Source organism: Bombus pyrosoma, linkage group LG5 (genome assembly GCF_014825855.1).
Source record: "Bombus pyrosoma isolate SC7728 linkage group LG5, ASM1482585v1, whole genome shotgun sequence".
Lineage (NCBI taxonomy): Eukaryota > Metazoa > Arthropoda > Insecta > Hymenoptera > Apidae > Bombus > Bombus pyrosoma.
The window spans coordinates 1,038,408-1,063,934 of record NC_057774.1 but is presented as its reverse complement, the minus strand read 5'-3'; the positions used below and the strand labels follow the sequence as shown (position 1 = coordinate 1,063,934).

Genomic DNA, 25,527 nt, shown 5'->3' with positions numbered 1-25,527 from the left:
GGACATCCTTATTAGCAGCGAGAGGTTATTGATGGTAAAAGCGAGCCGCGCTGCATCATGGATATATATATATATATAGGTGTGTATGTATATATATATATATATATACGCAATTGGAGAGTTTACGCGCAAAGGCGCTTCGAATTGGCCGTCACGCGAATATCATCGAAACGTTTACATGTGGGTTAACAGTATTGTCCCGCTGCTTGTACATATATGTATATAACAATGGATTTTATGTATATGGAGTCGAACCGCACTTTGTACCGTTCGCGTTTCCGCATGGATAGATCGGTGGCGGCGTTTCCGTCGCGAAACGTTCGCGGTTTTCCGTTCGTGTATCAGCGACGAACACCTGTATCTGGGGTAGAGAGAGGAAAGGAACGTTGCCGTAGACAAGGAGATACAGTATCGAGACATCGATAACGATATCAGCTTGTTCAGCGTCGGCGATTCGACGTACAACATCCGCGTCGTAAAGACTGGTTGCGCGGACGTATGGTCGCACGATGCATCAAACAAATCGATTTCGACGTCAATGCTTTTCACACGGACGCTGGGCATCGTTTGCCCTTCGTTTCCCCTTTTGGCAATCTTTCACGGTATTGTTCGAGGAATACGTCATTTCCAGCCACGTAAGACCGTTGCTTCGGCTATGGTTCACGAGCTGCACGGAGGGACAAGTCGCAGATTTCGTTAGGATGGCCGGTCGCGCAAAACCGGACCTCTTTTTAAATTCTCCAGAGTGTCTCGGACCACGCCACTTGCGCGCATCTTGCACGCGTGCTTCTGCTTGCTCGCGCGTATGCGACGCGCAGACGGAGAAAACGTAACGGGCGATGAGACGAGAGGGAAGAGAGACAGAGATGGAGACGGAGACAGAGACTGAGACAAGAAAGCACGCGAGCGAAAAAAGAGGGGAAGAAAAAGGCGTGCAAGCGGTCGAGCATAACGACACTGACGACGAGCGAGGACGTTGGACGTGGACGTGGATGAATTCGATTTAAACCAGTTTTTACAAGATCGATTACTAGGTACGAGCCGATCGACATGTGGAAATTAACGTTTCGCTGCGCGACCCGGTAATCCACGACATTTTAAACGTCAAAGTGGTGTTTAGAGCCAGGCGACTCCGTTCGTCTCTCCGATGAACCGGCTCCTCTTTAAATTCCCACTCGTCACGCGCGCACATGATCGCATCGCGTTATTACACGCACGTAGAAGGAAGGAGACGTTGCCCAGACGTCGAATATATCCGCGATTGAAAAAAAGAAAAAAAAAGAAGGCGAGAGAGAGAGAGAGAGAGAGAGAGAGAGAGAGAGAAACAGTGGCATGTACGCGGCGAACGTACGTAACGACAAAGACTAGGACGATGACGGCGAAGTCTAGCGCAGCAGCGGTAGCAACAGCAGGAAAGAGGACGACCACGAGACAACAAGGATGACAACGACGACCACGATGACGACAACGCAACGCAACGCAACGACAACGATGAGGACGGTCTTGTAGTGTCGGTGGCGGTGACGGCGAAACGCGACGCGACGCGGCCCGAACTCGCGGACCCTCACATCCTGTCTATGACAGGATGGCTGATGGCTGGTTGGTTGGCTGGCCAGTCTGTCGGTCGGGTTGGCAGCAGGGCCCTACCCACTGGGTACATGTGCCAGTCGCCTGTTCGTGCCGCTGCGTATACGCGTCCTCCTCGCCTCGCCTCCGCCGCCCCTCGTACCTTCTTTTACGCTTATTCCTGCGCGTCTCGCGGGAGCCTGTTACTCTTTCTCTCGAGTGGAGAGCCACGACGAGCAGGAGGCATTTTTTCTCCCTGGTACAGCAGGCCACCGTCGCAGCCGCCGCCACCGCCGCCGATACCACGCCACGGTATCGAATCGTCTCGCCACGGGGTACGTACGGAGTATGGACGGAGAGCGTGCGAGACGAAGGGAAAAAAGGAGAGAGAAAAAAAAAGAACGAACGGCGAAATGGCTAGAAGCGGGACGGAGATCGCGAGACTCACGGGCAATCGAGTTAAAGGGAGCAAGAACGAAGGAGCGAGAAAGAAAGAGAGAGAAGGGCAGAATAGGGTGGGGCGGCGCTTTCCAATCGCGAAGCGAGGCCCCTCGCGTTCCGACGACGATCGAAAAAGGTGAGACGTGCCGAAGGGGATATAGGCGCGGACAATGAAGCGGATGAGAGCGACGCAGACCGAACCACTAAAGCCTGACGGAGAGCACGAACTAGCGGAAGAGAAAGAAAGACGGATAGAGCGCGACCGGCCAGAGTATCGGAGGCAGAAGGAAACGCTAGTACGGGAGACAGAGAGAGAGAGAACGAGGCGAGAACGTGACGAGACGACGAAGGGGAATCGAGGAGATCGCGGACGGTCGAGCGACGACGATTTGGCAACGGCTTTTATGGCTTTCGTTGCGATCGGCTGGAAACGGCCTGCACGGCATGGCACGGCACGGCACGTTGCCACCGTCACCGTCACCGTCATCGCCACCGCCACCGCCACCGTCACCGTCACCGCCACCGTCACCGTCACCGCCACCGCCACCGTCACCGCCACCGCCACCGCCACCGCCACCGCCACCGCCACCGCCGTCGTCGGTGAACGCCGATGGCATCCTCGCATCGATGCTACGCGTCTGGTGTACGTATTTCGGAAACGAGGCCGGCGCGTATTCTGAAAACGAAGAAAACACGACAACGATGGGTGGTAGAGAGGGGACGTGAACGGTCTTTTGGCCGCGCGATGTTACTCAGCCGTTAATGTCGGTATTAGGGTCAATAGTACTAGCGGGTACAAATTAAGTCCTGCTTGCGAACAGCGCCGCCGAACGTTTATCGCGACCGTCCAACTAAGAATAACGACTCGATTACGTAAATCGCGTTAACGTTCCCTCGTAACCCGTTAATACCTTTTTCTTTCTCTCCCTTGTTCCTTTTATTTCAAGCAGACGCTATCGTTTCCACGTCGGCGCTGTTTAATTATCGCGCTTCTCGATAAGAGGACCGATCTCCGTTCGATCGGTGCAGGTATGTATTTATGGCGTGACTGTAACTCGGGGGCAGAAGAAGTACGGCGCGGAGAAGGCGCGCAAGAGGAATATAGCGACGGCTTTTTAGCGCGGAACGAGTGGCACGCGTCGAAAGGAAAAGATGGAAGGAACGAGGAGCGCATCCGGTTGTGTTGGACTGGCGACGATCGGTCGCCGCAAAGGAAATCCAAGCTCTCGAGCGAAGACGAGGACGAGAGCGAGAGCGCTCGTTGAGGGCCCGTGTATTCGCTATTCACAGACGTGGTACAGCTACCTGCGGGAAACTGTAACTACCGGCGGACTGGAAGTATTAGGAGAGGAAGGAGGAAAGTGGTGGGGTAGAATGGGAGAGAGAACGCGCGAGGCAGCGAGAGAGAAAGAGGAAGCAGGGCAGGGAGGAGGGAAAGAGAATAAACTGGGTCAGTGTCGCGGAACTTGAAAACTTCGCTTCCGTAATGTGAGAGCGGCGCTGACTGCCGCCTGGAAGTCGCTTAAACTGCGTTTACGAGTCGGCGGTAGGTAAAACAGAAACACCTCGAGAACTCAAGACCGAGTTATATCTAGTTATGTATATACATGCAGAGTTGCTATATGGAACCGTGTACACGTATTCCTATACATACATACATACATATACATATATGCGTACGCGTGTACGAAACCGGGAAAGGGAAAGAGAGCGGGAAGGCGAAACGGAGAAAGAGGAAAAGGCAGAGAGTCGGAGTCGGAAGGAGGAAGACATGTACGAATGTAGAAACTGAAACCCGCCGGCTCACCGCACACAACCGTGTGCAAGCCTCGTTTGTTATACCGGCGTTTTCACTGGCGTGCTTCATTGTACACACAAGCTTCCTCCCCACGTGCGCGCCGTATTATATCGCGAACATTTCGCGCCACGATTCAATGTCAACCGCTACGCGACTGTACGTCGAAGGCGCGGCAAGGAGCTGGTAGAAGGTCTGGCAAGGTCACGATTCCACGCGTTAGTTCGACGCGCCGGAGGAGAAAGTTCGCTCATGAATAACTCGTACGTGTAACGCTGTCGATATCGTTTTGAAAAAAATCGGTCGCGATGCCACGCCGCCGCGTCGCCGTCACCGCGTGCCGAAACTTTGGAATTGCCATCGCGGTTCGCATGGTGAATCGCTGGATATCGCGTCGTTTGGTCGAGACGGCCTTCGCAGAACACGCTCGCGTTCCGCTTTAATAACCGAGATGTTCGACTCTGGGCGAAAAGCCGGGAGGGAGCTGGAGGGAACGGGAAGGGACTGGAACGCGCGATACGACGGATAAGAGGGAAGGGAAATGCGCGCCCACGTATAAACGCGTATATCGTGCACGTAAGCCTGAAAACACGGTGGCGTTAGCGCTTGTTGACGCAGATAAACCGACGGCGTAACGCTATATTTATAGCGTTATTCGCGGCTCGTCTTTTCGTTTCTTTCATTTTCTTCTTTTCTCTCTTTCGTTTTACTTCCCTTACTTGCTTCGTAATGGATTTTTCAAGTGTTCGACGGTTCACGGTTTGAGAAATAATTTCGCGAAAAATACGCGTGAGATAGGACGCGTCCAGCGGAGGAACCTATCCGTAGATACGGCGTTCCCGGCGTTATCGCGGTGCAGCCGATAATCGCTAATTGCCGGCGCGCTCCGTTTTCGACTTGCAGCGTTCCACGGATATTCGTGTCGGTGAAGGCAGCTCGCGTCCAATGGGAATCGCGAGAACGAGAAGGAGAACGAGAACGAGAACGAGACTAGAGTTTGTGTGTTCGATAAAACGCGATCGTTCCACAGTCTAGTCTGGCCTGGGTCGAGTTTGCTGGCCTGGCTCTGCTGGCCGTTCTCTACACGCGAACGTGATCGCGAGGCTAAAAATTGGGGAGCGCGAAAGCGAGCGTGGGTTAAAAAAGGGGCGATGAGATCACGGTGGCTCGAGCTTGGTTCGCGTCCGCTCCGTCTCGCAATCTTACCTCGCAAACGGGCGTTGCGCGCCGTTAAGCCTGCCGGAGTCTAAATAACCTCTGGTATATTGAACGGTGCCAGAGAATCCGCGAACGGAGGACCCGCGAGGCAACCGTGCACACCGCTAGCCACGAAGGTCTCTCTCGCAACCGCGGTCTCGTTTTCTCGTTTAATAACCAGCCTGTCAGGGAGGAGGGGGGGGGGGCGGCAGCGGGTAGAAAAGACGATGGCCAGCGGGGTCAAGAGAAAGAAGGGAGAAGAAACGTTCGGGCACGCTTGGTAGAACGTAGAACGCGATACGCGTGTACGTTAATATTTGCGTATATTTGATTAACGTAATACATATATCGTATATATGTATACGCGTCTAATACTTAAAATACGTATTATGTGCGTGCTACGTACATACGCGCTCGAGGATGATCGCCAGGAAATACGCGTTCCATCTTTGCCAGAGACCAAAGCGAGAGAAACTGGGGATGCGGAGGGCAAACGAAAGGAGAGGGAGGTCCTGCTTAGGACGACGTAACGCGTACGTAAGCCTGCAAACACGATGGCAAGAGGTCTAGAACGTTGCCTGCCTCCCCTTCTGCGACGTGCCCCTCGATGTACCGATCTAGCGTATCTATCCCCCGACATCCTCGCCGACCCTCTCTCGTCACCGAGGTGCGAGGTAGAGCGTAGATCGAGGGAGTCTAACTAGGGGGAGGCCGACAGGGAGGGATGTCGAAGGGGGAGGGAGGTCGAAGAAGAGGGTGGACGACGAGGCTCTCTCGTGGTTGGGGTGAGGCTTGGCGCGGTGTGGCGCGGTGTGGCGCGGCAGTGGCGCGGCCAGGCGGGTGAGAGGGGGGATTGGGTGGCGATGGAAGAGGAGAACGGGGGTTCGACCAGGGGGAGGCGAGTGGGAGGAGAAGGAGGATAGGGCAGGCCGTTATTTAGCCGGCCGCGCGCGCGTCCCTTCGCTCGCGACCCGACTCAGCCGCGCCGCCCTTCGCTCGCCCTCGAGCGCCGCTGTGTTCTGCCGCCCCCTCATCGCTCACGCCCGACTCGACCACCTCTGCACCCTCCTTCCGCCCTCATCCTGCTATCCGACAACCACCTCTAGCTCCCACACCCTTGGCGCGCGTTCGCCCTTTTCTCCCTAGCCATCAACTTTCTTTGTTTTACCCCATCCTTCTCCTTCTCCACCTTTTTTTCTTTCTCTCCTCTCTTCCCTTTTTTCCACTTTTTTCTTCTAGCCGTCCCTATTTCCATCCTCGTCTCACCCGTCAACTCGCGTCCGTCCATTCGTCTCCGTTCCTATTGCCCTCGCCTCTTCGGAACACGCGGTGGCGGCAGCGGCGGCGGCGGTGGCGGCGGCACCGGCACCGACTCACGGCGGTGCTCTTCACGGTGCCCTGACTCTCTATCTGCGTCCATCTCGGCCCGACCCTCTCTCTGTCAGGCCCGAGACGTCCTCGATCGTCCGTCTCGCTCGACCGCGGCCACTTTTTCTCGCTCGCTCTCTATCCGTCCGTGGTGCGCGCACCGCGTTCTACCACGGAAAACCTCGAGACTCGTTCGTCCGACTTCGTACGCGACGAGGCTCCAACGCTGGCCGTCCGTCGTTCGCCGAAATCCCGTGCTAATTAAAGCCCGCCTCGATGCCCGTCGCCGACCGGGACGACAGAGGCGTCGCTCCTCTTTCTATCCTCTGTCTTTCTCTCGCTCTCTACCGCTCTTCACCGCGTCACCATCCATCCCAATCTCTCGCTCTATCTTCGTCCTATCGCCGTTTCCATCTCGCTCCGTCGACTTTTGCCGGCATTCCCTCATTCCGCTCGGCTCGGTCCGGCTGTCGCGTCGTGCCGCGCCGCTCGGCCTGTAGTCGTCTCGCGTCGCACCGCGCTGCGCCGCGCCGCGCCGCGCCGCGACTGGCCGCGCCAAGGAGAAAATTAAGAAGACTTCGGTGCCGGCTCCTTCGGCCCATTGTGCCGCGTATACACGAGAAGAGAGCCCGTCGTCCCCGGTCTCGTAACGGTACTCGCGCGGCAGACGACGACGTTTCGATGCCTCCTCTCTTTCCTTCTCTGTTTTTTCTCTTTCCACGGCTGGCGCTGCTCTCTCTGCCCCTCGTCGCCCTAACCATCCCCCTCGCCCGCCCTCCTGCTCTTCGCCCAGCTGTCTCTTTGTGTGTTGGACGCGGGTATCGCGTGCACACACGGAGCCAGCGGCTGCTGCCGAGAATCGACGCGATCGCTCGCGCGCTAACATTTCCACTCGCCATCCTACGTGTATGTACGTACGGTCGGCTGTAGCGTAGACATACAGTGTGGGATGAAAGTAACACGATTCTGGGTTTAGACTGTCGGAAAATGGGTAGCAGAGAGGGTAGAAGAATTTTATGACGCGTAGTACATCGGCATATGTAGCTGCGGAGGTCCGTACCTAACGAACGATGTGCAACGATGTCGCACGTGTGGCAAGTTGTGTACGTTTTATTGGTATATAGGCTCAGCTGTTATCTTTGTTTTTCTTTCGTTAAGTATCATGAATCGCCGCCTACGTGCTTATGTGTACCAACCGTATCGATACATCTATGTAACCGAGGGATGAATCTCACACGGTTTTTACATCAGTAACTTTGATGTCTTTTCTAAGCCCAATTACGTAACAAACTTTTCGTTATCGATGCTGCTATACTCCGAATGCAGTTAATCACTCTTGCGACATTACCGTAACATCGTTTCCGTCTTTCACTTTCTCTATTCAAACTGCATACCTTCTTCTAAAACCACATTAACGCAAGGTTAAAATCTGTCTTAATCGATACACGTAAAGTGTACGATCTGAAAATTGTCATTCCCCGATATCGGTCGCATTAGCGGCAATACGTTTGCATTTTCCTCCTATATTCCGATCTATTGCGTATCGAACAGCGACTCTTCGATGTCCTTTCTCGATTTTGATAAATCATCGAGTGGAACAAGAACCGACTCGAACCAACTAGTCGCACAGACTCGATCTTGGCTTTCGTTGGTTTAGTCTCACCCTGTAGACACGTAGAAGAGAGCGCGGCTAAGCGCGAGGCGCCCGCCGAGATAAACTCGCGCTCTGCCTTTTATCTAGATACATTCCTCGCGCCTCGTCTCGCGAGACCGCGCTCACCGCCCTCCTCCCTCGGTCGGTGTTGTCGCCGGTTGTCGTGGTATCGCGACCCGAACCCGGGAGGGGATGTTCTCGATGCGTATATCCCGGCAGCGGCGCTCTGTCGCCGGACGAACGATACGCGCGGTCGCGCCTGCCTCGCCTCGCCGCGAACTTTATCTGCCACGCACCAGCTTTCTTCCTGTTAGTCGGCTACGATTCGATTAAGCGCGGCCTTCGTGGATTTTTCCGCTGCGACTAGGTCTCTTTAATTCGCGGATAGCCGTCGCGCGCCTTCGCGTTTCCGCCCCCACCAACCACGAGGATAACGATGAATTCTTCGACTATTCGATTCGAAAGCAATGCTTAACTATATAATTAACGACACGATGCTGCATCGCCAGGAATAAGAAACGACGCTTGGTTATACAGTACTCGATACAGTACTACAGTACAGTATAGTATAATACGCTTACGATACTTTGTTTCGCCGATGAAGGTAGCGGTGTTTACCTCGGTCAGTTGGAAATTACGTAACCATCGCCCAATTATGTACCATAGCCCGACCATGTAACGCTACGGTTTTAGTTCACCGGTCGAAGATGCTACTCGATGAAGTAAGAGCAGTCGTATCGCGACTTCTCGTGACGTAAAAAAATTCATTCGGCCACATACGGTGCTACGTATTGCTTTTTACGAATAAAAACGACGCTGGATAACGTTCTACTATTCTTCTTCGTGAATTAAGAATGTACCCTTGCGACGTAATACTATAACCTTTCGTCGAGTGAAAATTTCGCACATTTGCGTAAAACGTACTACCGCCCATCGCCAATAAAAAAATAACGCTTGATGACGCGTTCCTTCTCCTTTTCCTTTTTTCGTTTCACCGTATATCCCAAATTTTTGTGCAGAAAAATAACGAGGTTGAGCTAGCGCCCGTGAAGGAATGTCGTGGAACGTGTGGCGTATCAAAATGCGTACCACCTGAATGCGAAGTTAACCTGTTCATTCCCGAGTATCAAATTAAGGCGATAAATGGTAATCAATTATCATTTTTTTTCTCTTAAAGGCAAGAATAATCGATGTAATACTTTCACTTGCATCGCGTAAACATTCGCGGTGTATTCGTTACGATCGAATAGATCGAAACACGCGCAACGTCCCATTCTTCGTCACGTTCTTACACCTTCCAACACCCTCTCTCTCTCTCTCTCTGCACCGTTTCAGCAAAGATTTCCACCAGGATTTCTCTTTCGCTTTGGTCCAGAGCGTACAGCCGCGGCCAGCTGTGTGTAGAGCGTAGACGTGTATTCCGGTGAAAAAACGGCGTGGCGTATTCAGCCGGGCTCTCTTCCGAGCGTTCTTTCTCTCACTTTGCCAGCCACGCTCCCCTCGGCCAGTATTAAACGGGGCTCGACCGTGGAATCGCGTACGAGGCCACTCGTCTTGTTTGCCGCGCTTTATACCTGCGTTCGGTCGCCACGCCGTCCTCCTCTTTCTCTTCGCCATCTCTCCAAACCGACCGACCCACCTTAATTACTCGGCATCATTTTTGCCGCAGGATTATTTACGCTGTTTAGCGAAGCGTCACGGTATCGTGGCTGAATCGGCAGCCGAACGTTGGCTCGGATCGTACACTTCGAGGTAAAAAAGATTCCGCGTTCAGCAGAGTGGGGCAGTCAGACTACGTTCGTTCGCTACGTTTCCGCTTCCGTGTTGGATATAGAGGGGGAACTCGTTTCGATTTCGTCTTTCGCCGCGTTTTTGGCTGCTTTGATTTTTTTCTTTTCAACCGTTGCACGCGCCGGTCAACTCGACGTTCCTTCTTTCCTCAACCGCTATAAATACCTAGATACTTTCGATAATATTTGCCCTATCGTCGCTATTCGCTGACGAAGCTTTGACTCGACTTGTCACCATCTAGCGGATACGATTGGCACGACGCGTTCAAGCTCGTCGTGTCCAGAAGATGGAAAGGACCAAGCGATCCACTTTAAATTACAAATTTCATCTCGAAGATCCAGAGACTTTGGCTTCCATCCTGCAATTCCAATTAATCTCGCGTCGTTACGCGTTAAGTACCGAACTAGCACGTTATCGACGCGGGAATAAAAACCACACGGGCCCCTGCGAATGGACCAAACGACTCGCCAGGAAACCCTTATCCGTAGAATATAATTGGCGAATGCGATTAGAAAGAGTTTACGCGCCAAGCTTAGGAGAGTGGTACGCAAGGGGGACAGTTACCCCCGAGGAAATGAAATTTCGATTTAATTCGTGGCGCAGGGAGCACTCGGTGGGCGGAAAGAACGAATCGGGTGGATCGAGTGTTTATTGGCGATAAATGCTTGGTCAGTGTGGTCTTTGCAGGATATATATAGCGGTCGATATCGGTGACGAGGTTGACCTTTCGAAATTAACGCGGCTGTAATCGAATTATACACATACTCCCGATTTGTTGTTTCTTGATCTAACGGCGACGGGACGCGACGAAAGAATTTCCCTGTCGTCGAGTCTTCGCTCACGGTGAAATCGCAACCGCTAAATACGTTCGAGACGTCGGACGATAAGCGAACGTTTCGCCAAACGAAAAGTAACGTTTCAACGAGTAAATTGCACGACCGTGAAAGCAGAAACGGGCAGAGTGTTGCTCGACGAAAGGCGCTCGATACCTGGGTTTGGTAATAAATCAAATTAGCTGCTACGAACATTGGCCACGAACAGCGACAAGGAGGAAGGAAAAGTGAAATTCTTATGCGTCTTGCTATTTCAATGGCCAGGTAGCTGTACACCGGACCACTTTGTTTGACGACCTACCGATGCAGCAACCTTTCTACCTCTTTGTCCGATCCGCGACAACTTCTTCCATGGACCTCGGTAAACCCATAGTTTCTTTACGGGGTTCTCGTCGCTAATTATTCGAGATTACAGGGAAAATCCAGTAATAAAAAGTTTGTCCAAAGGGACGGTAGGCGAGGTCGACGTGGATGTCGGGCAACGGTGGCCGTCCAGCCGACAAACAACCGCCTCTACACGGTCGCGACTATGCGGGTACGGATCGATCGAGGGCCCAGTCCCTTCTCGCGAACGCCACGGTCGAGAGAGGAGAGACGACGACCGCCTTTAAATTTCACGCGAGAGAAACGGGCAACGACGTACCTGCTCGCCTTTAGGGCCACGCTCCCTCATCGATCTTGCCTCGCAAAGCCAGATCGATATCAACGATTCTTTGCTCCAGACGTTCTTTTAGGGTTTTTCTATATAAACCTATAAGTCGATTAGATTCGTAGAATAGGGAACACGGGTACTTGGCGAGATAAACGACGCGATGCGATTCTTTCGACGCGATCCATTCGGACCAACGAAAGTCTACGTTTTAATTGCATATCTTTGACAAATTATTTGCTTCTGCACAGGCAATAGGTGTATCGAGCCGAGTGTAATTTGTCAGAAAACGAACGATTAGCCGGAAACTGGCAACTTGTGGCTTGTAAAATTTCGCTAACGAAATATTGTTCGAACGATGGAAAAAGGTTCGGAGAGTCGGTAGGTAGCGGCAAACAGACGACGACCAGCCACGCCATAGGAGAACTTGTCTCGTCCCTCGTTCGTTTTCCACTCTCTTCCCCTATTTTCCTTTCCTTTTCTCTTCTCTTACGGTCGGTTCCGTTCGATCCTTCCGAGAAAACAGTCCGACGGTTCTGCGTGCCTCTCTATCTACCCGTTTTCTTGGTCGTCGACTTAACGGCCGCACCTGCTACCGCCTCGTTTTGGCCGAGCACCGCGCGAATTTCTTCCCTTCGACGTTCTTGGCCCTGCCGCACCAGAGGAGACCGTATTTCCGCTCGGCGAGCGCGCTTCCCCTTTAGACAACCTGGAAATCCTGCGACGCCGAGCCTCAGCTGAGGGGAGGTTGCCCGGTTTTAAGGTCGATGAACACCGGCTTGAACACCGTCTTGAACACCGGAAACGTAATCACGAAAAAAGAAGAAGAAGAAGAAGAGAAAAAGGGACTTTTCTTTTTAACGCCGCTGATTCTCCTTCTACCTCCTCGTCCTCTCTTCTTTCTTTCTCATCCTGCTTCTCCTCCTTCTTGCTCGCAAAGTCGCGCAGATGAGAAAATTTGCTTAAAATCGCGGTATTAGAGGTGGAAGCCTGTCTTTCTGGCTAGGATTCGGAGATGGTTTGGCCCGATCGTGGCCCGAGTCTCGCATTAAGACCGTAAGAGTAATTTTAGGAAGATTCGCGAAAAAGCCGAAACACCCAAGACCCGAAATGAATCCTTATCGCGAGCTACGTCGTAGCTTTCGTATAAAAGGAAGCGGGCGAGAAAGCTCGCAACGCTTAACCTGAAAAAACGACAGCAACGATACGAGCTTTAACGCACTTTCCTGCAACAATTTTCCGTGCAATGATATTGTCGGTATAATACGTGTGTAGTACGGCGCAGAGATTAACGGAGGCGCGAAGAAGAAGGAGAAGAAGAACAAGAAGAGGAAGAAGAAGAGGAGGAGGAAGAGGAAGAGCAACAGTGCGATGCGGCGAGGCGATCGAGCGGCTGCCGGAGGAAGGACGCACCCCGATACAAGTGGAGAAGGACACCGGTTGGCGTTACGTAATCGACGGTGGCCAGCATTCTCTTACCCATTCGCCCTCCTCCGATCGCTGTGCGTACTCGCTGGAGTCGCGTTTTCAAGTTACGCCGAATGCCGGCGCGTCTGTGATCATCGTCGTTCCTTTTTCCCGGTGAATGCGCGGATATATCGCACAAGGCTGCCGAGCAACTACCTGTCGTACGCTCCACAGACGTTATATTTAACCAACGGCGCGCGGACCCATCGTCACCACCTACCAACCGTCTCTCTACGGTCGTACTTTTTCCCTTGCGCTCCCCGTCACTCGTTCGTCGTCTAATTTTAGAACTTTTCAATTATATAATACGTACGCGTGTCGTTACAGAATCAGCAGAGGACAAGATAAAGATATTGCGTGAGCAACGATCCGTGCAATTGTAATTGCGATATCGACGTTTGTTTTCGTACAGATACACTGGTCGCGCGATCCACTGGCAACCGTTACGGACCGTTGTGACGCAGTACGTTCGTAATCGTGCGCACGATACATACTTTTTCGCTACACCAGCTACTGTGACACTGATTCTTCAACGGAAGGATAAATATTTTTAAGCGCTAAATTAGTCTTAACATTGTACGTATGTGAAAACGTCTGGACGTCGTTCGGATAATTATCGTAGCGTGCGTTCTGTAGCTTCTACGACACTCACAGGTCGATTAGTAGAATTTTTGACCGCGGCCGTCATATTCTTCCATGATTTTCAGATAAAGATCGTAGCGGCTGTACAATGAGTCAAAGCGAACGGGCCTCGTCAATGTTTATCGAACGAATGATTAAGTGGCACAAAATACGAGCAAGTTAATCCACCATTCGTGCGTCAGTCCCTTTATGTTTGCACATGGGGTGCGGTACAGAGAACGATCTCGATACCTTCGGGCGACGCCGTGTTCCGCGTGAACCCAGATCGCACCTTGGCTACCCTCGAATTTCCAACCTCTATCCATAATCAATCTCGTCAAAGGCCGCGAGTGAAAAACGCTTCTTTAACCATCCCTTTGATCGAAATAATAAAAACAAACGATTAATCTTCGCGTGCGCCACGAATTGCGAAGCGAACGATAAGGCAAAGGATTAAGCGCTCTCGTCGACTTCTGTTTAAAAATTCCAAATCGCGTGCGTGCGCAAACAAACAAAGGTAATCTATTTTCGCGGATTCGCGTCAGCCAACTGCGTCACACCGGGATATCCTGACATTAAGACCGATCCCTGGCTCCCAGGAACTAGTCGAGCGACGCAAACAACGCTGCCGCTCCGAAAAACTAATAAACGCCGCAGACTCGCGAAATCCCCGACGGATATACGCGAGCAGCGCGAGAGAAAGAGAATGATGGTGAGGGGAAGGGGGAGAGAGAGAGAAAGGGAGGAAAATCGGACGCAGCTGGAAAATTTCCGTGGAAAATGACGCTCGATGTGACACGACACGATATAGGCTATGTAGCGAACCGTGACGTCGTTTATGGTGTCGTCCGGAACAGACTCTGCACGCGTGCAACGTTAATCACAGACCGACGATAGCTACGCGTAAGAAACTGCGAGATATTTCCGCGAAATCAAAATTTCTTACACGGTAAACGGTTATGAAGCTGTTGCTTGTTATCGCATAATCGTGTAAAAACCACCGATTGGTTTTTGTCTGTGACTATCCTATGTACCGGTGGTTCTAAGCGCGCGTCAATTACGATCTTGCACGGCTACTCGATGCCTGCGATACACATTCCCCTAATTAATCCCTGCGCCCTCGGAAAGAATGCCGCATAGTTGGCGAGCAGAGAGAGGTTCGCGGTGTCCGGCAGCCGCGTATTTAAGCGTCGCTCTGCGTGGCATCCACGGCGCGCCACGCACCGCGTACACCAATATACCGGTAGTTCCTATCGATTATAGATAATCGACCGGTCTCTCCGCCAATCTCCGATTCGTAGCTCGAGGGGTAGACCCGTTAGCGATGGTTAGGGGAAAGGAACGACGCGAGTGAGACAGATACGTAGATAGATAGATAGAGAGAGAGAGAAGTGGAAAGAGAGAGAGAGAGAGAGAGAACACGACGACAGTGGCGGCGGCGGCAGCAAGCGGAGAACGCCAAGAGGAACCCGACACAGAGACGACCGCGGGGTAACGGGGACGTTGAAACGGGCAGCCGAGGGAACAGAGGGGTGTATAGCGGGCAGAGCAACCAGGAGGAAGGGTACACGAAGGCGGAGCGGGGCGGGGGGGAGTGGACGGCGATAGCTGAAAACGCGGCGTGAGTCGCGAGAACTCGAGGAGGGACTTAACGAACGAGCGGACCGAGAACCGACCTCGGAGTCGGGAGTTAACGCTCGAGGGGTCGTTAATTTTCCGATCGTGCCCTTCCCGTCAGAGGCTGCTGCAACCTCTCTCACGGACACGGACACGAACACGAACATGGACACGAACACGAACACGGACACCCGGCACGAACGCGACGAATAGAGAGTGTAAGAGAAGGAGAGACGGAGAGAGTGAGATTACGGAGATGGCCAGAAGGCATGCGCGCTGGAAATGGCGCGGCCACACGCCGCTCCGTCCTCCGCAGGTACGCCGAAAGGACGCAGCAAGAATTCGCGTGGTCACGATTAGGAATGTAAAGGTCACTCGGTTTCGAGAAAAAAGAATTCAACGTCGGATTTTGACTAGCCGCCGACTCCTGTCTTCGACGCGAGCAATCGCGCGTCTTACCCGTATAATAATGGAATTTAGCATGTAGATTAGGTGCTTGAATTTCGCGTGCTAAAGTATCGTGTAACCGAGTATTTTTACCCGGTCCCCGTCTTTTATATTATTTTCGCAGCGTTATTCCGTATATGAATATCGATACGACGTAAGGGAAAGTAACGCGGCAAAGTTTGGCCTCCTTCGGTTTACTTCCGGTTTTAACGCGAACCGCGCTGCGCGCTGTAATTTTCGTTCGCTCAAATTCATTTCGTTTAACGAAGCGAACGCACGAGAAGATCGCGATACCAAGATTCTCTTCGCTGTTAACTTTTTTCATAATTCCGACACTTTCTGAAGAATATCTGAAAAAAAGGCGAAAGACATCCCGTCCCTAGGTGCTACTTTTCGTTACTCGTTGTATCAAAAACGGTGTTTGTTCGACCAACGCTAAAATATCAAAACGATCGTTCGACTAGCCATTAGAAAAATCACGAGATAAGAGGTTATGTCCACACATGCCTTAACTCGCTACCGATATAGCGACCATCGCGAGTTTACACGTTTTGTTAGACGTACGGCGTAACACGAAAGGCGATCCTGTAGGGTTCGTTTATTTTGACGAGTGGAAAAAAGGGGGGTGAGAGTACGCGTAGTTTCCCGGTTACGGGTCGCACGGATCGGGCGCTCCGGCTCGTTCGGTTCGTTGCTCCTCCGTTTTAATTCGTCGCTCGCCGCCCTCCAATTTCCTCCGCGACCAGGTAGCTCCGGGGTCCCGACGAAAATCGATGGGAAAGCCCCGGAGATTTTCACGAAAACACACGAGTCACCGGGTCCCTCTCTCTCTCTCTCTCTCTCCCACTCCCCTTCTCTCTTTCTCTCTCTCTTTCTCTCTCGGGCGGGTAAATGAAAACCAGAGAATCGCGAAAAGCGAAAGATATCGATCGATGCCGATACGCGGAAATTGAGAACGCTTCGTTCGTTCTCCTTCTTCTTCCTCTTCGTCGTCGAGGAAACGCGGAATCGATTCGCGATATCGGGCCCGTGAACCGAAATAACGATCGACCACCAACGAATCGAGAAAGTTTGTTTTCGATCATAACCTTCAAAATTCGGTATTTTTCGGAACGATCATCTTTCAACTTGTTTGAAAGTGAAACATCCAATGGAAGAGTTTAGATGTAAGGTTAAACGAGAAGAGCGAAACACGGCAAGAGATTGTTAAGAAATTTAATCGAGCTATTGTCATGGCTAATTCCTTCGAGGAAGCGCTTATCGTTTACCGCAATAACTCGTGCCACGAACCACCTGCTCGGCCCCAGGCCACGCGGCAACTGCGATACCCCGATAAAAAAAAACGCTGTTAATTCTGTTCGTTTCGCGTCAGTATTGCCTCAAGTTTCTACATTTTGTACTCTTTGCTCGCGATTTCAAACTTTACGCGTCGAATTGTCTATTAACGTTTCATTTCGTTCATTCGCGATCCAAAGTACTTACTTATCGATTAACAATTATCGATAGTTGCCTTAAACTTTAAAGCAAGGATAATGTGATATATATATATATGTGTGTACACATGTGTATATGTATGTATGTACGTATACGCTACGTATCTTCGTGTGTATGTTGAGTTAGGTTCGGATTGAATTCCTGACACAAGCGAAAGAATGGTCAACGTAATATATAGGTATAGTATGTTTCTCGCGTTATGGGGGTTCATATATTATAACGTAGTACCACGTGTTTTCGGTGTTGTAACCGTTAAAAGATACTTCTCCGATTTATTTCAACGAAGGGCAGTTTGTTGTGACAGTACCTTTCGCGTGCGATACATGTTGAAATATTACGACGTAGCACTGCGCGCTTTAGTACCGCAAAGTTGACAATGAACGAAGTGGCGCCACGTTCGCCTTTTTTGAAGTTTGACGCTACGAATTCGTAGTCGTCGGAATTTCTTTTTCCAGTTCGTGCATGTGGAAAATAGCTAAAGCGGTATTTACATTGGTCCATATAATTGGTTCGAGTTCCAACTGTACATATAGCATTATGTACTTCGTTCGTGCATCGTTCAAAATTATTTGAAAATTGACAACCAACGACGTGGCGCCATGTTTATAGATTTGAAACTCGACGCCAGCTATCGAACGTACCGCCACGTGCTCTCGTTCGTAATCGTTACGCGCGCAAAAACTAGCCAACGTAATAGTACATTTTTGCAGTAACACGAGCCCAGACATTACGACGTAGAATTACGTACCACTTACCATCGCGAACTCGTTTCCAAACGACGCCGTAACTGCGATCTGCCGTTCCAGTCCGTTGACGTAGCTTTACGTCTTCTCGAAACTCGACACCATCTATCGAACGTAGTACTACGTCATTCACGATACGTTCCATATACGTGCATATGTGTATACGAAAAGTCAAAGACGAAGAAAATGATAAAATTACGTGACACCATGGTGTTTGACGTTTGATCGCATGGCGAAGAAAGTCGCGAAGACCGTTCCGATTCCATTCCGTTTCGATTCGCTGGATCAAAGAGGCACGCGCATGCGCGCTCCCGCGTAGTCGCAATCTTTCCACGAAGCCTAATTTCCAGGCATTAAAACACACCGATAACCTCCTCACGTTCGCTCGAGCCTGATATTCATATATGCTTGGCGCACGGCTGGCCAGCCTTTTTACGCAACAAAGCGCGCCCGATCCGTTCTACGATTATTGCACGGAGCTGGCCGGCTTCCGGAAACTATCCTTCGCATCCTCTTCATTCATAAACTCTTTTCTCCGCTTGTAATGGAATAGCTTGGGCTTCGGCGGCGCATAAACGTCGAACGCGCCCGCTTCTCCGCACCCCTGCCCCGCAAAGTACATACATACGGGCGAAACTAAATCAGACGGTAAATACACACGCTCCAGTCCCAGCCGCCGCCGCCTCGGTCAGCCTCTGGCCTGTTTCTCACCCTATCTCTGTCACACTCCCTCACTTTCCTCTCTTCTCTCTCACACGATCCCTCGAAAACGCTTTCCCTTCCGAAAACCTTCACCGTTGACTCGATTATCGTCCATCCGTCCGGCGAGTTTGCGGCGACGACGGCTACGATATCAGGGGAACAGCAGTCGCGCGAAGCTCCTCGTTCCACTCCGTTCCCCACGTCTATCTCGTTCTCGGTGTGTTCGAGCATGGCTTGTGTATATATAGCTACACATCTATATGCATATATGCATGCAGGCGGCTATTTATGTAAGTAGTGTCGCGCGTGGACGTTTACGCGCTGGTGTGCGCGGTGCGCGACACCACTTACATAAATAGTACGAGAAGGAGACGGAGGGTGAACGCAGAGGAAGAGAGAATGAGAGAGAGAGAGAGAGAGAGAGAGAGAGAGAGAGACAGAGTGAGAGAGAGAGGGAAACCAGAGGACGGAGAAGAAGGAGAGAAGGAAAAGCGGAACGAGATGGGTTTGGGCGAACGACGGAGTAAGATGGAATAGAGGAACGAGAAGAACGAGAAAGAGAGAGTTCGAAGTAGGAGGAAATGAGACGGAGGATAAAGAAGCGACTCCTGTACTTATGTACGTGTATGGAGGAGAGAAACGCGAGCGGAGCGACGTGTGACCACATTGGCCGTCGTCACTGGCGGCTTCCACGGTGGATCCTCGAAAGGGCAGAGGTGAAGCTTCACCGAGCTGTACACAAAACCGCTTCTCGTTGCAAAAGCGCGAGATTGGATGTCCACGGATATACAAGGTGTCGTGTATCCGTGTAATCGGGCCGGGGGTGGGGTGGTTCTAGATAAAATAACAAATGGAGGGCGTGGAATAAAATTCTCTCGCCGGAGACTCTTCGTTTTCGAGAAAATCGGCCTCGAGAATTCATCGGCACGTTTTCTCACCTATTACTCTTTTCTTCTTTTCTTCTCGAATACAAAGTAACAACGAAAAACACTTACATTATATATTTTTGTCGAAGAATCGATCTTTGTCAACTGCATCGTACGTACTTACACATGTACGCCGTTTAATACGATTAAACCCGACGAACGAAGATTCCAAGAGACAAATTTCGTTTTAGCTTTTCGCATTTCTTCTTTCTCGTTTACGTGGAACCACTCCTTTTCGATTCCACCACCCTACGCGACAAGCTACCCTGTATACACGACGTTGGTTGCCTCGGTCTTGGGGTTTTCGCGCTCGCGACCCTGCCTTTCAAAGGGCCTTTCGATGTCGTTCGAACGACGTGACTGGATTTTGGTCGATCGAACGTTCGGTATTCGCTGATTTGAATACCGCGCGAGAAACTGCCGGTTCGAAGCAGGGGTGGCGGAGGAGGAGAGCGGTCGAATTAAAGACGTGGAGCGGCGTAGGTAGTAGGTAGTAGGTAGTAGGTAGTAGCCCGGAGGCCAATCAGGATAAATTAATAGCGCGCAAAATAAGGAAAGGGAGGAGTTTGCCTATCGTCGTAATAAATTCGAAAGGAATCTCTTTGGCGACCGCGTAAGGGCGCGCCCTGTTTCCCTCTAACGACGACACGGTATTTCCGGCAAAAAAGTCGCACGAATAAAAATCTCGATTAATTACTATGAAAAAGCAACGATCGAGAACCGTCGCGGAATCTTCTGTGTCGAACGTAACCGGCTTTGCTTACCTTTTGCATCTCCGGATAAGATATTTAGCTTTGAAACAGCAAACTGTTCGCTTTCAAGAATCGGACTATTCGTACGGATCATTTCAGGGTGCATCGTTATTAACACGGATGCTCCTTCGAGCAGAGACAACTTTTTGCACACTACCTATTCGACGAACCATCGGTTCCGTTCTTTCGTAAAAGTGCGATACGTTCTACGTTTAACATGGTACGCACCACTTGCATCCACCGACACGGTGTCTCGCGAATTTCTCTAAACCTACGAACAAGATATCTTTCGTCGTGATGAAAAGACGCTCGATAAATCGAAAACGAGAAAATTACGTCGATACGGTGTGATCCGTTGCGTGTATCAAAGGTTCAAGCATAGCTTATACGTGGAAATCCAGCGAGAGTCTAACTGTCTCGAAGAATGTTACTCGCTGGGAAAAATCTGCATGTAAACGACGAAGGTTAGAAACATCAAACGCAAAAAGGTTGGAGATATCGAAAGCCGAAGACGACGAGGACGCAGAGAGGGTGGAGGGCTGTGGGGCAAGGAGAGTCGTCGTCTATCGTCTATAACGTTCGGTTATCGAGCGGACGCGGATTACCTCCTCAGAAAATGCAGCGTTGTTCTGACCGCGATTCTGATCGCGAGCGAAGAGCGAAGCGGCGCGGCGTTAATGCGGCTTTGGGCGTCTCGCGGTCCTCCCCCCTCGGCCTCTTCAGCCCCTCCTCAGCCCTCAGCCGCCCGTCGACCGCCGCCACCACCTCCTCCTCATCCGCCGCCTCCCGGTTCCCTCGAACCACGGTTTTTTTTTCCTCTCTTTTGCATGCGCCTCGCGCGGCCTTCGAGAGATCTCTCCTCCACGGGCAGCGGAACAAGACGGACAGAGGGGGACGAGGGGGTGGAGAGAGGTGGTGGAGGAGGAGGAGGATCGCCAGTGAAACGGTGGAAGAAAGAGGGAACGACAGAGAGGACGAAGAGAGCGGAAGGAGATAGACGTAGGTAGAACGTAGAGGGACCGAGAGAAAAAGAGGCCGGAGAGCCCCTGAGCTTCTGGTCTGGACGGTGAGCGAGGTAAAAATCGCGAGAGCCGTCAATTAGGAACGCCGCTCCGAGCCCGTTCTCCCCCTTCACGAACAAAGCCGACTCTCTCGCGAGCGGTTGCCTCGCGCTCGCCATCGAGAACCATGTTTTTCATCGTTTGGTCGCGCGAGGATATCGATGCCACGTATAGCGGCACGTTGCTGGAAGCGGAGCTTTCCTTCGGTTTGTTAGGAATTGTCCCAAGGCAATTACGCAACGATGCAGGATGAAAATGACGAGTAGACGTCATCGACGAACAGCTATACGAACGTACGCGATACACAGCGCCGATGAATTTCCAGCGCGAATGCTATCGGTAGATAGCAATGGTGGCGGCAAAAATTGTCAATTCTACGTAAATGATAGTCTGTTTGTTTACGATGGAGAATGTTACGATCAGTTGTAGATTTAAGCTTCGATCAAAGCAACTACGAGCGTGGTAACACAGCGATCGATGCACGTAAGTTCGTAGCTAGACCGTTTGCTGCCAGTACGGCGCACAGTAATAAAGCGTGTCTCTTTCTTAAAACCACCTCGTACTTGTAATATTTTACTCAAATTACGCGAATACAAGCGAAATTGAACGAAGCAGAGATACGGAAATAATAGACGTCGTGTTTCTCGCGCGAGAAACATATGGACAAACGGATACGAACGAATATCGGAATTCGAGTTAACGGTTAGCCCTGTTCCCTTGAAAATTATATGGATATGCCGAGGCATAACTACAGCCTTTATAGGTTAACGTGCACCAGCTTATGACCTATTACGAGATGATAGAGAGTTTCAATCGCGGAATGAAACACACTCGACTCGAATCGAATTCGTTATTTGTCAGGCGCGTCGATGGCGTAATGAACGCGGTAGGATATCGGTTTCTATGGCTCGGTCGTATCTGCCATCGTAAATATTCCGCGGACCCAGCAAGGAAGATACCAGTCGTCGTTTGTCGTTTCGACAGCTTTTTCCCAGCAAAATGCTTCGATCGTCCCAAGTAAACGTTTTCCTTGCCCGGGTAAAAAGATTTCTTTTTTAAGAAATCGGGTTACAGAGAATTAACAGAGAATTAAGCTTCGTTCGAACGAACAACGTTTGGAAGGGTGGCGGCGATAATCGGGCAACGTATCGAGCGTAATGTAACGGTGGTTTTACGTTATCGTGAATAACGAATTACATAGAAACGCGCGTATTTGGATGACGATTAATTTTAATGGCTGACTAATTAATACGCGATACGGTAAATCAACGGGATGCCAGTTTATTCGTTAACCTGTTACGCTAAATCCAAGCCCGTCGACGTCCACGATTTTTTACTACGTCGTTACGTACGAAATAATATTTCTCCAAAGTTCGAAGGAATTGCGATTCCAATTTCGCTCGATCAACTCGGTCGAGTCTTAGCAGGATAACCGTGTTTCTAAAAATGCGAGTTACGCGTAAACGTTCGCCATCTGTTGGTCGGTTATTCATTGATTGCGCGATATTTAAAACGAGTCCGTCGAAAGGGAAAGCTACGACGAATGGAAAAGTACTAAATAAGCGAAATGCCGATGGTAGGAAACGGATCGAAACGAAAATGTCCGAGATATTCCGCGATGACTCGGTTTTGCCTCGCGACTCGGCGAAAACCAGCGAACCGAAGTTGCATCGAATTTCACCTTTTTCTCGAGAATCGCGCGTCATCGTCGGCAACGAGCGGTAGCAGCTAGTAGCACGGCTCGATCCGCTAAAAGGCATTCCGACCGGAAATCTCCAAGCAACTGTCGAGAGAACGAAAATCCGGGCTCGCCCGTGCCTGTGTGTCCAGAGAACCCGCACTGCTGGAATAACCGGAAGTGCTCGTGGCTCGCCGCACGAGATGCAGCTTGCTCTTTGTCTCTCAACTTCAACCGTATTCGCGTTTAACCGCGTTATCTCGATGTTTTTTTTAACGGAGATTAACGGAGATACGTGGGAACGTTCGATATGGAAACTCGTGTATAGATTGGAAACGAGGTTTTAAGAATTTCTTCTCGTCGCAGTCGCTCGATGCGAATAACACGGAGCTAAGCTAGTGCAATTGATCTCGTGGAATTACATATTTCTTATTCAGATAGCAAAGGATTCGTCCCGCGAAACACCGGGTAGACCAGAACGTGAGTTTCTTTCACGCGCTTCTACCCAAGTGGTTTCGCAAAGGAAATTAATCGCCCAAGAGGATCTTATCGACGATCCGGCGTTACAAATTTATCCGTCTATTGGTCGAAGGAGAATCGCAGCGTGGTTATCCGTCGTGAAAATACGGGTATCGCGAGTCTGCGCTCGATACGAAAAGCATATAAAAATCCGCTTTTAAGATAGCCGCAGCGACAGGTTTTTCTCGATATAAGCGCGGTGGCGCGCGCCCGTAACGGGTAACCCGATAATTTATAGCGGCGCATGGAGGGCACCTGGTATAAAGTTCCTGCTGTGTGCCAGCAGCACGCACATATCGAAGCGTGTATCACGCACGTCTACACACGACCGAGTATGCACATGCGTGCACTCGAGCCGCTTGTGCTCCCCATATGCCCCCGTAATGACGAACGCGCGTCCAGACGGAAGACCGCTCAAATTTCCCGCGTGAACGAAGCGCTTCGAGATGCCTCGGGACCTCCACCGTGAGACTCGCCTCTTTTTTTTCTCTTTTCCCTCCTCCTCGGTTTTCTTTTCTTTCTCCTCTTTTCATGCCCTGCTTCTTCTACTTTTTTTCCCCTCTGCTCCGTCCTTTTTTTTTACGTTCGAGGTATCGGGGATAGCGGCTGGCTGCACGGAGACCGTCTTTCGCGCAGTTGTCGGATCTATCGAGTTGGCGCAAGTTTCGAATTTTTAGCTAAAGATCGTGTTTAACGATCGTCGTGTGGCGATTCCCTGCCAACCATAGTACACGCTTATCGGTTTTCGTCCCGTTTTCGTCGAGCGATATTCGCTGTATCTCTACGAACGCGTACCGAATAATAAGAAGGTTTATGCGTTCCGATTCACCACCATTCTTTTTCCTCGACGCATCCTTTCCACCGTATAAGCGGTCGATTCTCTGGAAATCGATGTACGTTAAGCAGAAGAGAACGGAGGTAAAATGAATTTTCAAACGGATGATTTTCACAAATCTAAAACCGATACGACGATAGAGCGAAGTAATTCGATATAGGAGATTAAGATTTCTGCTTGTATTTGTCGGGGCTAAAAAAAACCTAGATAAACCGCGTAACGCGTCTCGCAAGAAAGGATCGACGCAAAAGTTTAGGCGAGAGCGGGGCGGCGCGATCGCGAACGCAAGACCGGATTGGAAAAACGTTACATCGGATGAAAAGTTGATGGAGAACAAACTTTCGGCGGAGAGCCGGTGGATCGATTAGGTTGTAACTAGCGGTGTTTGTTCGCGCGTTGACCGTTGTGTAACTAGCGAATGAAAAATTTAATCGGGAATGCACCCGCGCAGATTTATTACTCTGGGATTTTAGAATAACGATTTTTTGCGGGGAACGAGAATCCGAGACGTAGAATTCACGGTTAAAACGTTTTTAAAACCATCGGACCGTAAGAAATCGTAGAATAAAATAATCTCAACGCGTTTTGATTAAAACGTACCTGTATTGGCAACCAAAGCGTCTCGATATTTGTCGTTGATAACAAGAGCTTTCCATCGCTTTTAATCGATACGTTTTAACCAACTTTAAAATTCCGTACACAACACGAACAAGACGTCTCTGCACCTGCATACTTTTTATTTTCACCTACGGCTTGCTTCTAAGCGACGATGTCCGTGGTTCGACGTACCGTTCATCGCGTGTCAAATAATTGGTTAATTGGACAATTAGAACGACGCCACGTATTCGTCGATAGCGGTGAAAACGGAAAGGAACCGATCGTGAATCGAGCAAAGACGATGGATGCAAGAATGGAGGGTGGAATTAGCTCGAATTATTCCCTAACTCTATGGCGATGTGTAACTTGCGAGGTAAAGTATTATTCCGGTATCACGTGGTAATGCGCGTTCCCATTGTTGAGAATTTTGGATCTTTATTGCCAAAATAATGGCGTAGGAACGCTAAATTTACACTTAGAATTCACATGAGAATAGTTACATATTTATTTGATAAACGATTTCAAAGATATTCATCGATACACACTTGCACGCGTCTCGCCGTCCTCCATACCAGACTGTTAACTGAACAACTTACATTCATTTGTTTTCGAGACGCAGCGCGCAAACACATACTTCCATACACTGACATTCACATACAAGTATCACTACTACGCATCTAACCTAGTTGAGCACATAAAATTATATATATCTCAATACCCATAAAACAATCTCATTTACAGAAACGAATAATGCTGCCTGATGTTCGGATTAGA

The 25,527-nt window shown here is 50.5% G+C and overlaps 1 protein-coding gene across 5 annotated transcripts in view; it reads right to left on the bottom strand.

The window, feature by feature from the left end:
* The window catches only part of LOC122567997 (dynein regulatory complex subunit 7-like), an 84,687-nt gene extending 66,123 nt beyond the window's left edge, over nucleotides 1-18,564 (bottom strand). For 3 of the 5 annotated variants that reach the window (XM_043727236.1, XM_043727241.1, XM_043727244.1), the window contains exons 1-2: nucleotides 17,883-18,564; nucleotides 17,696-17,788 (exon numbers count right to left, since the gene is read on the bottom strand). Coding sequence is in view for 1 of the 5 variants with exons in the window: in XM_043727244.1 (XP_043583179.1) it covers nucleotides 17,696-17,698 (3 nt within the window). In the remaining 4 variants the exon portion in view is untranslated. Of the gene's footprint in view, nucleotides 1-5,008; nucleotides 5,128-17,695 lie in introns of those variants that run through there. The other 2 variants (XM_043727240.1, XM_043727238.1) reach the window with 2 other exon arrangements.
* Between the last annotated feature and the right edge of the window lie 6,963 nt (nucleotides 18,565-25,527).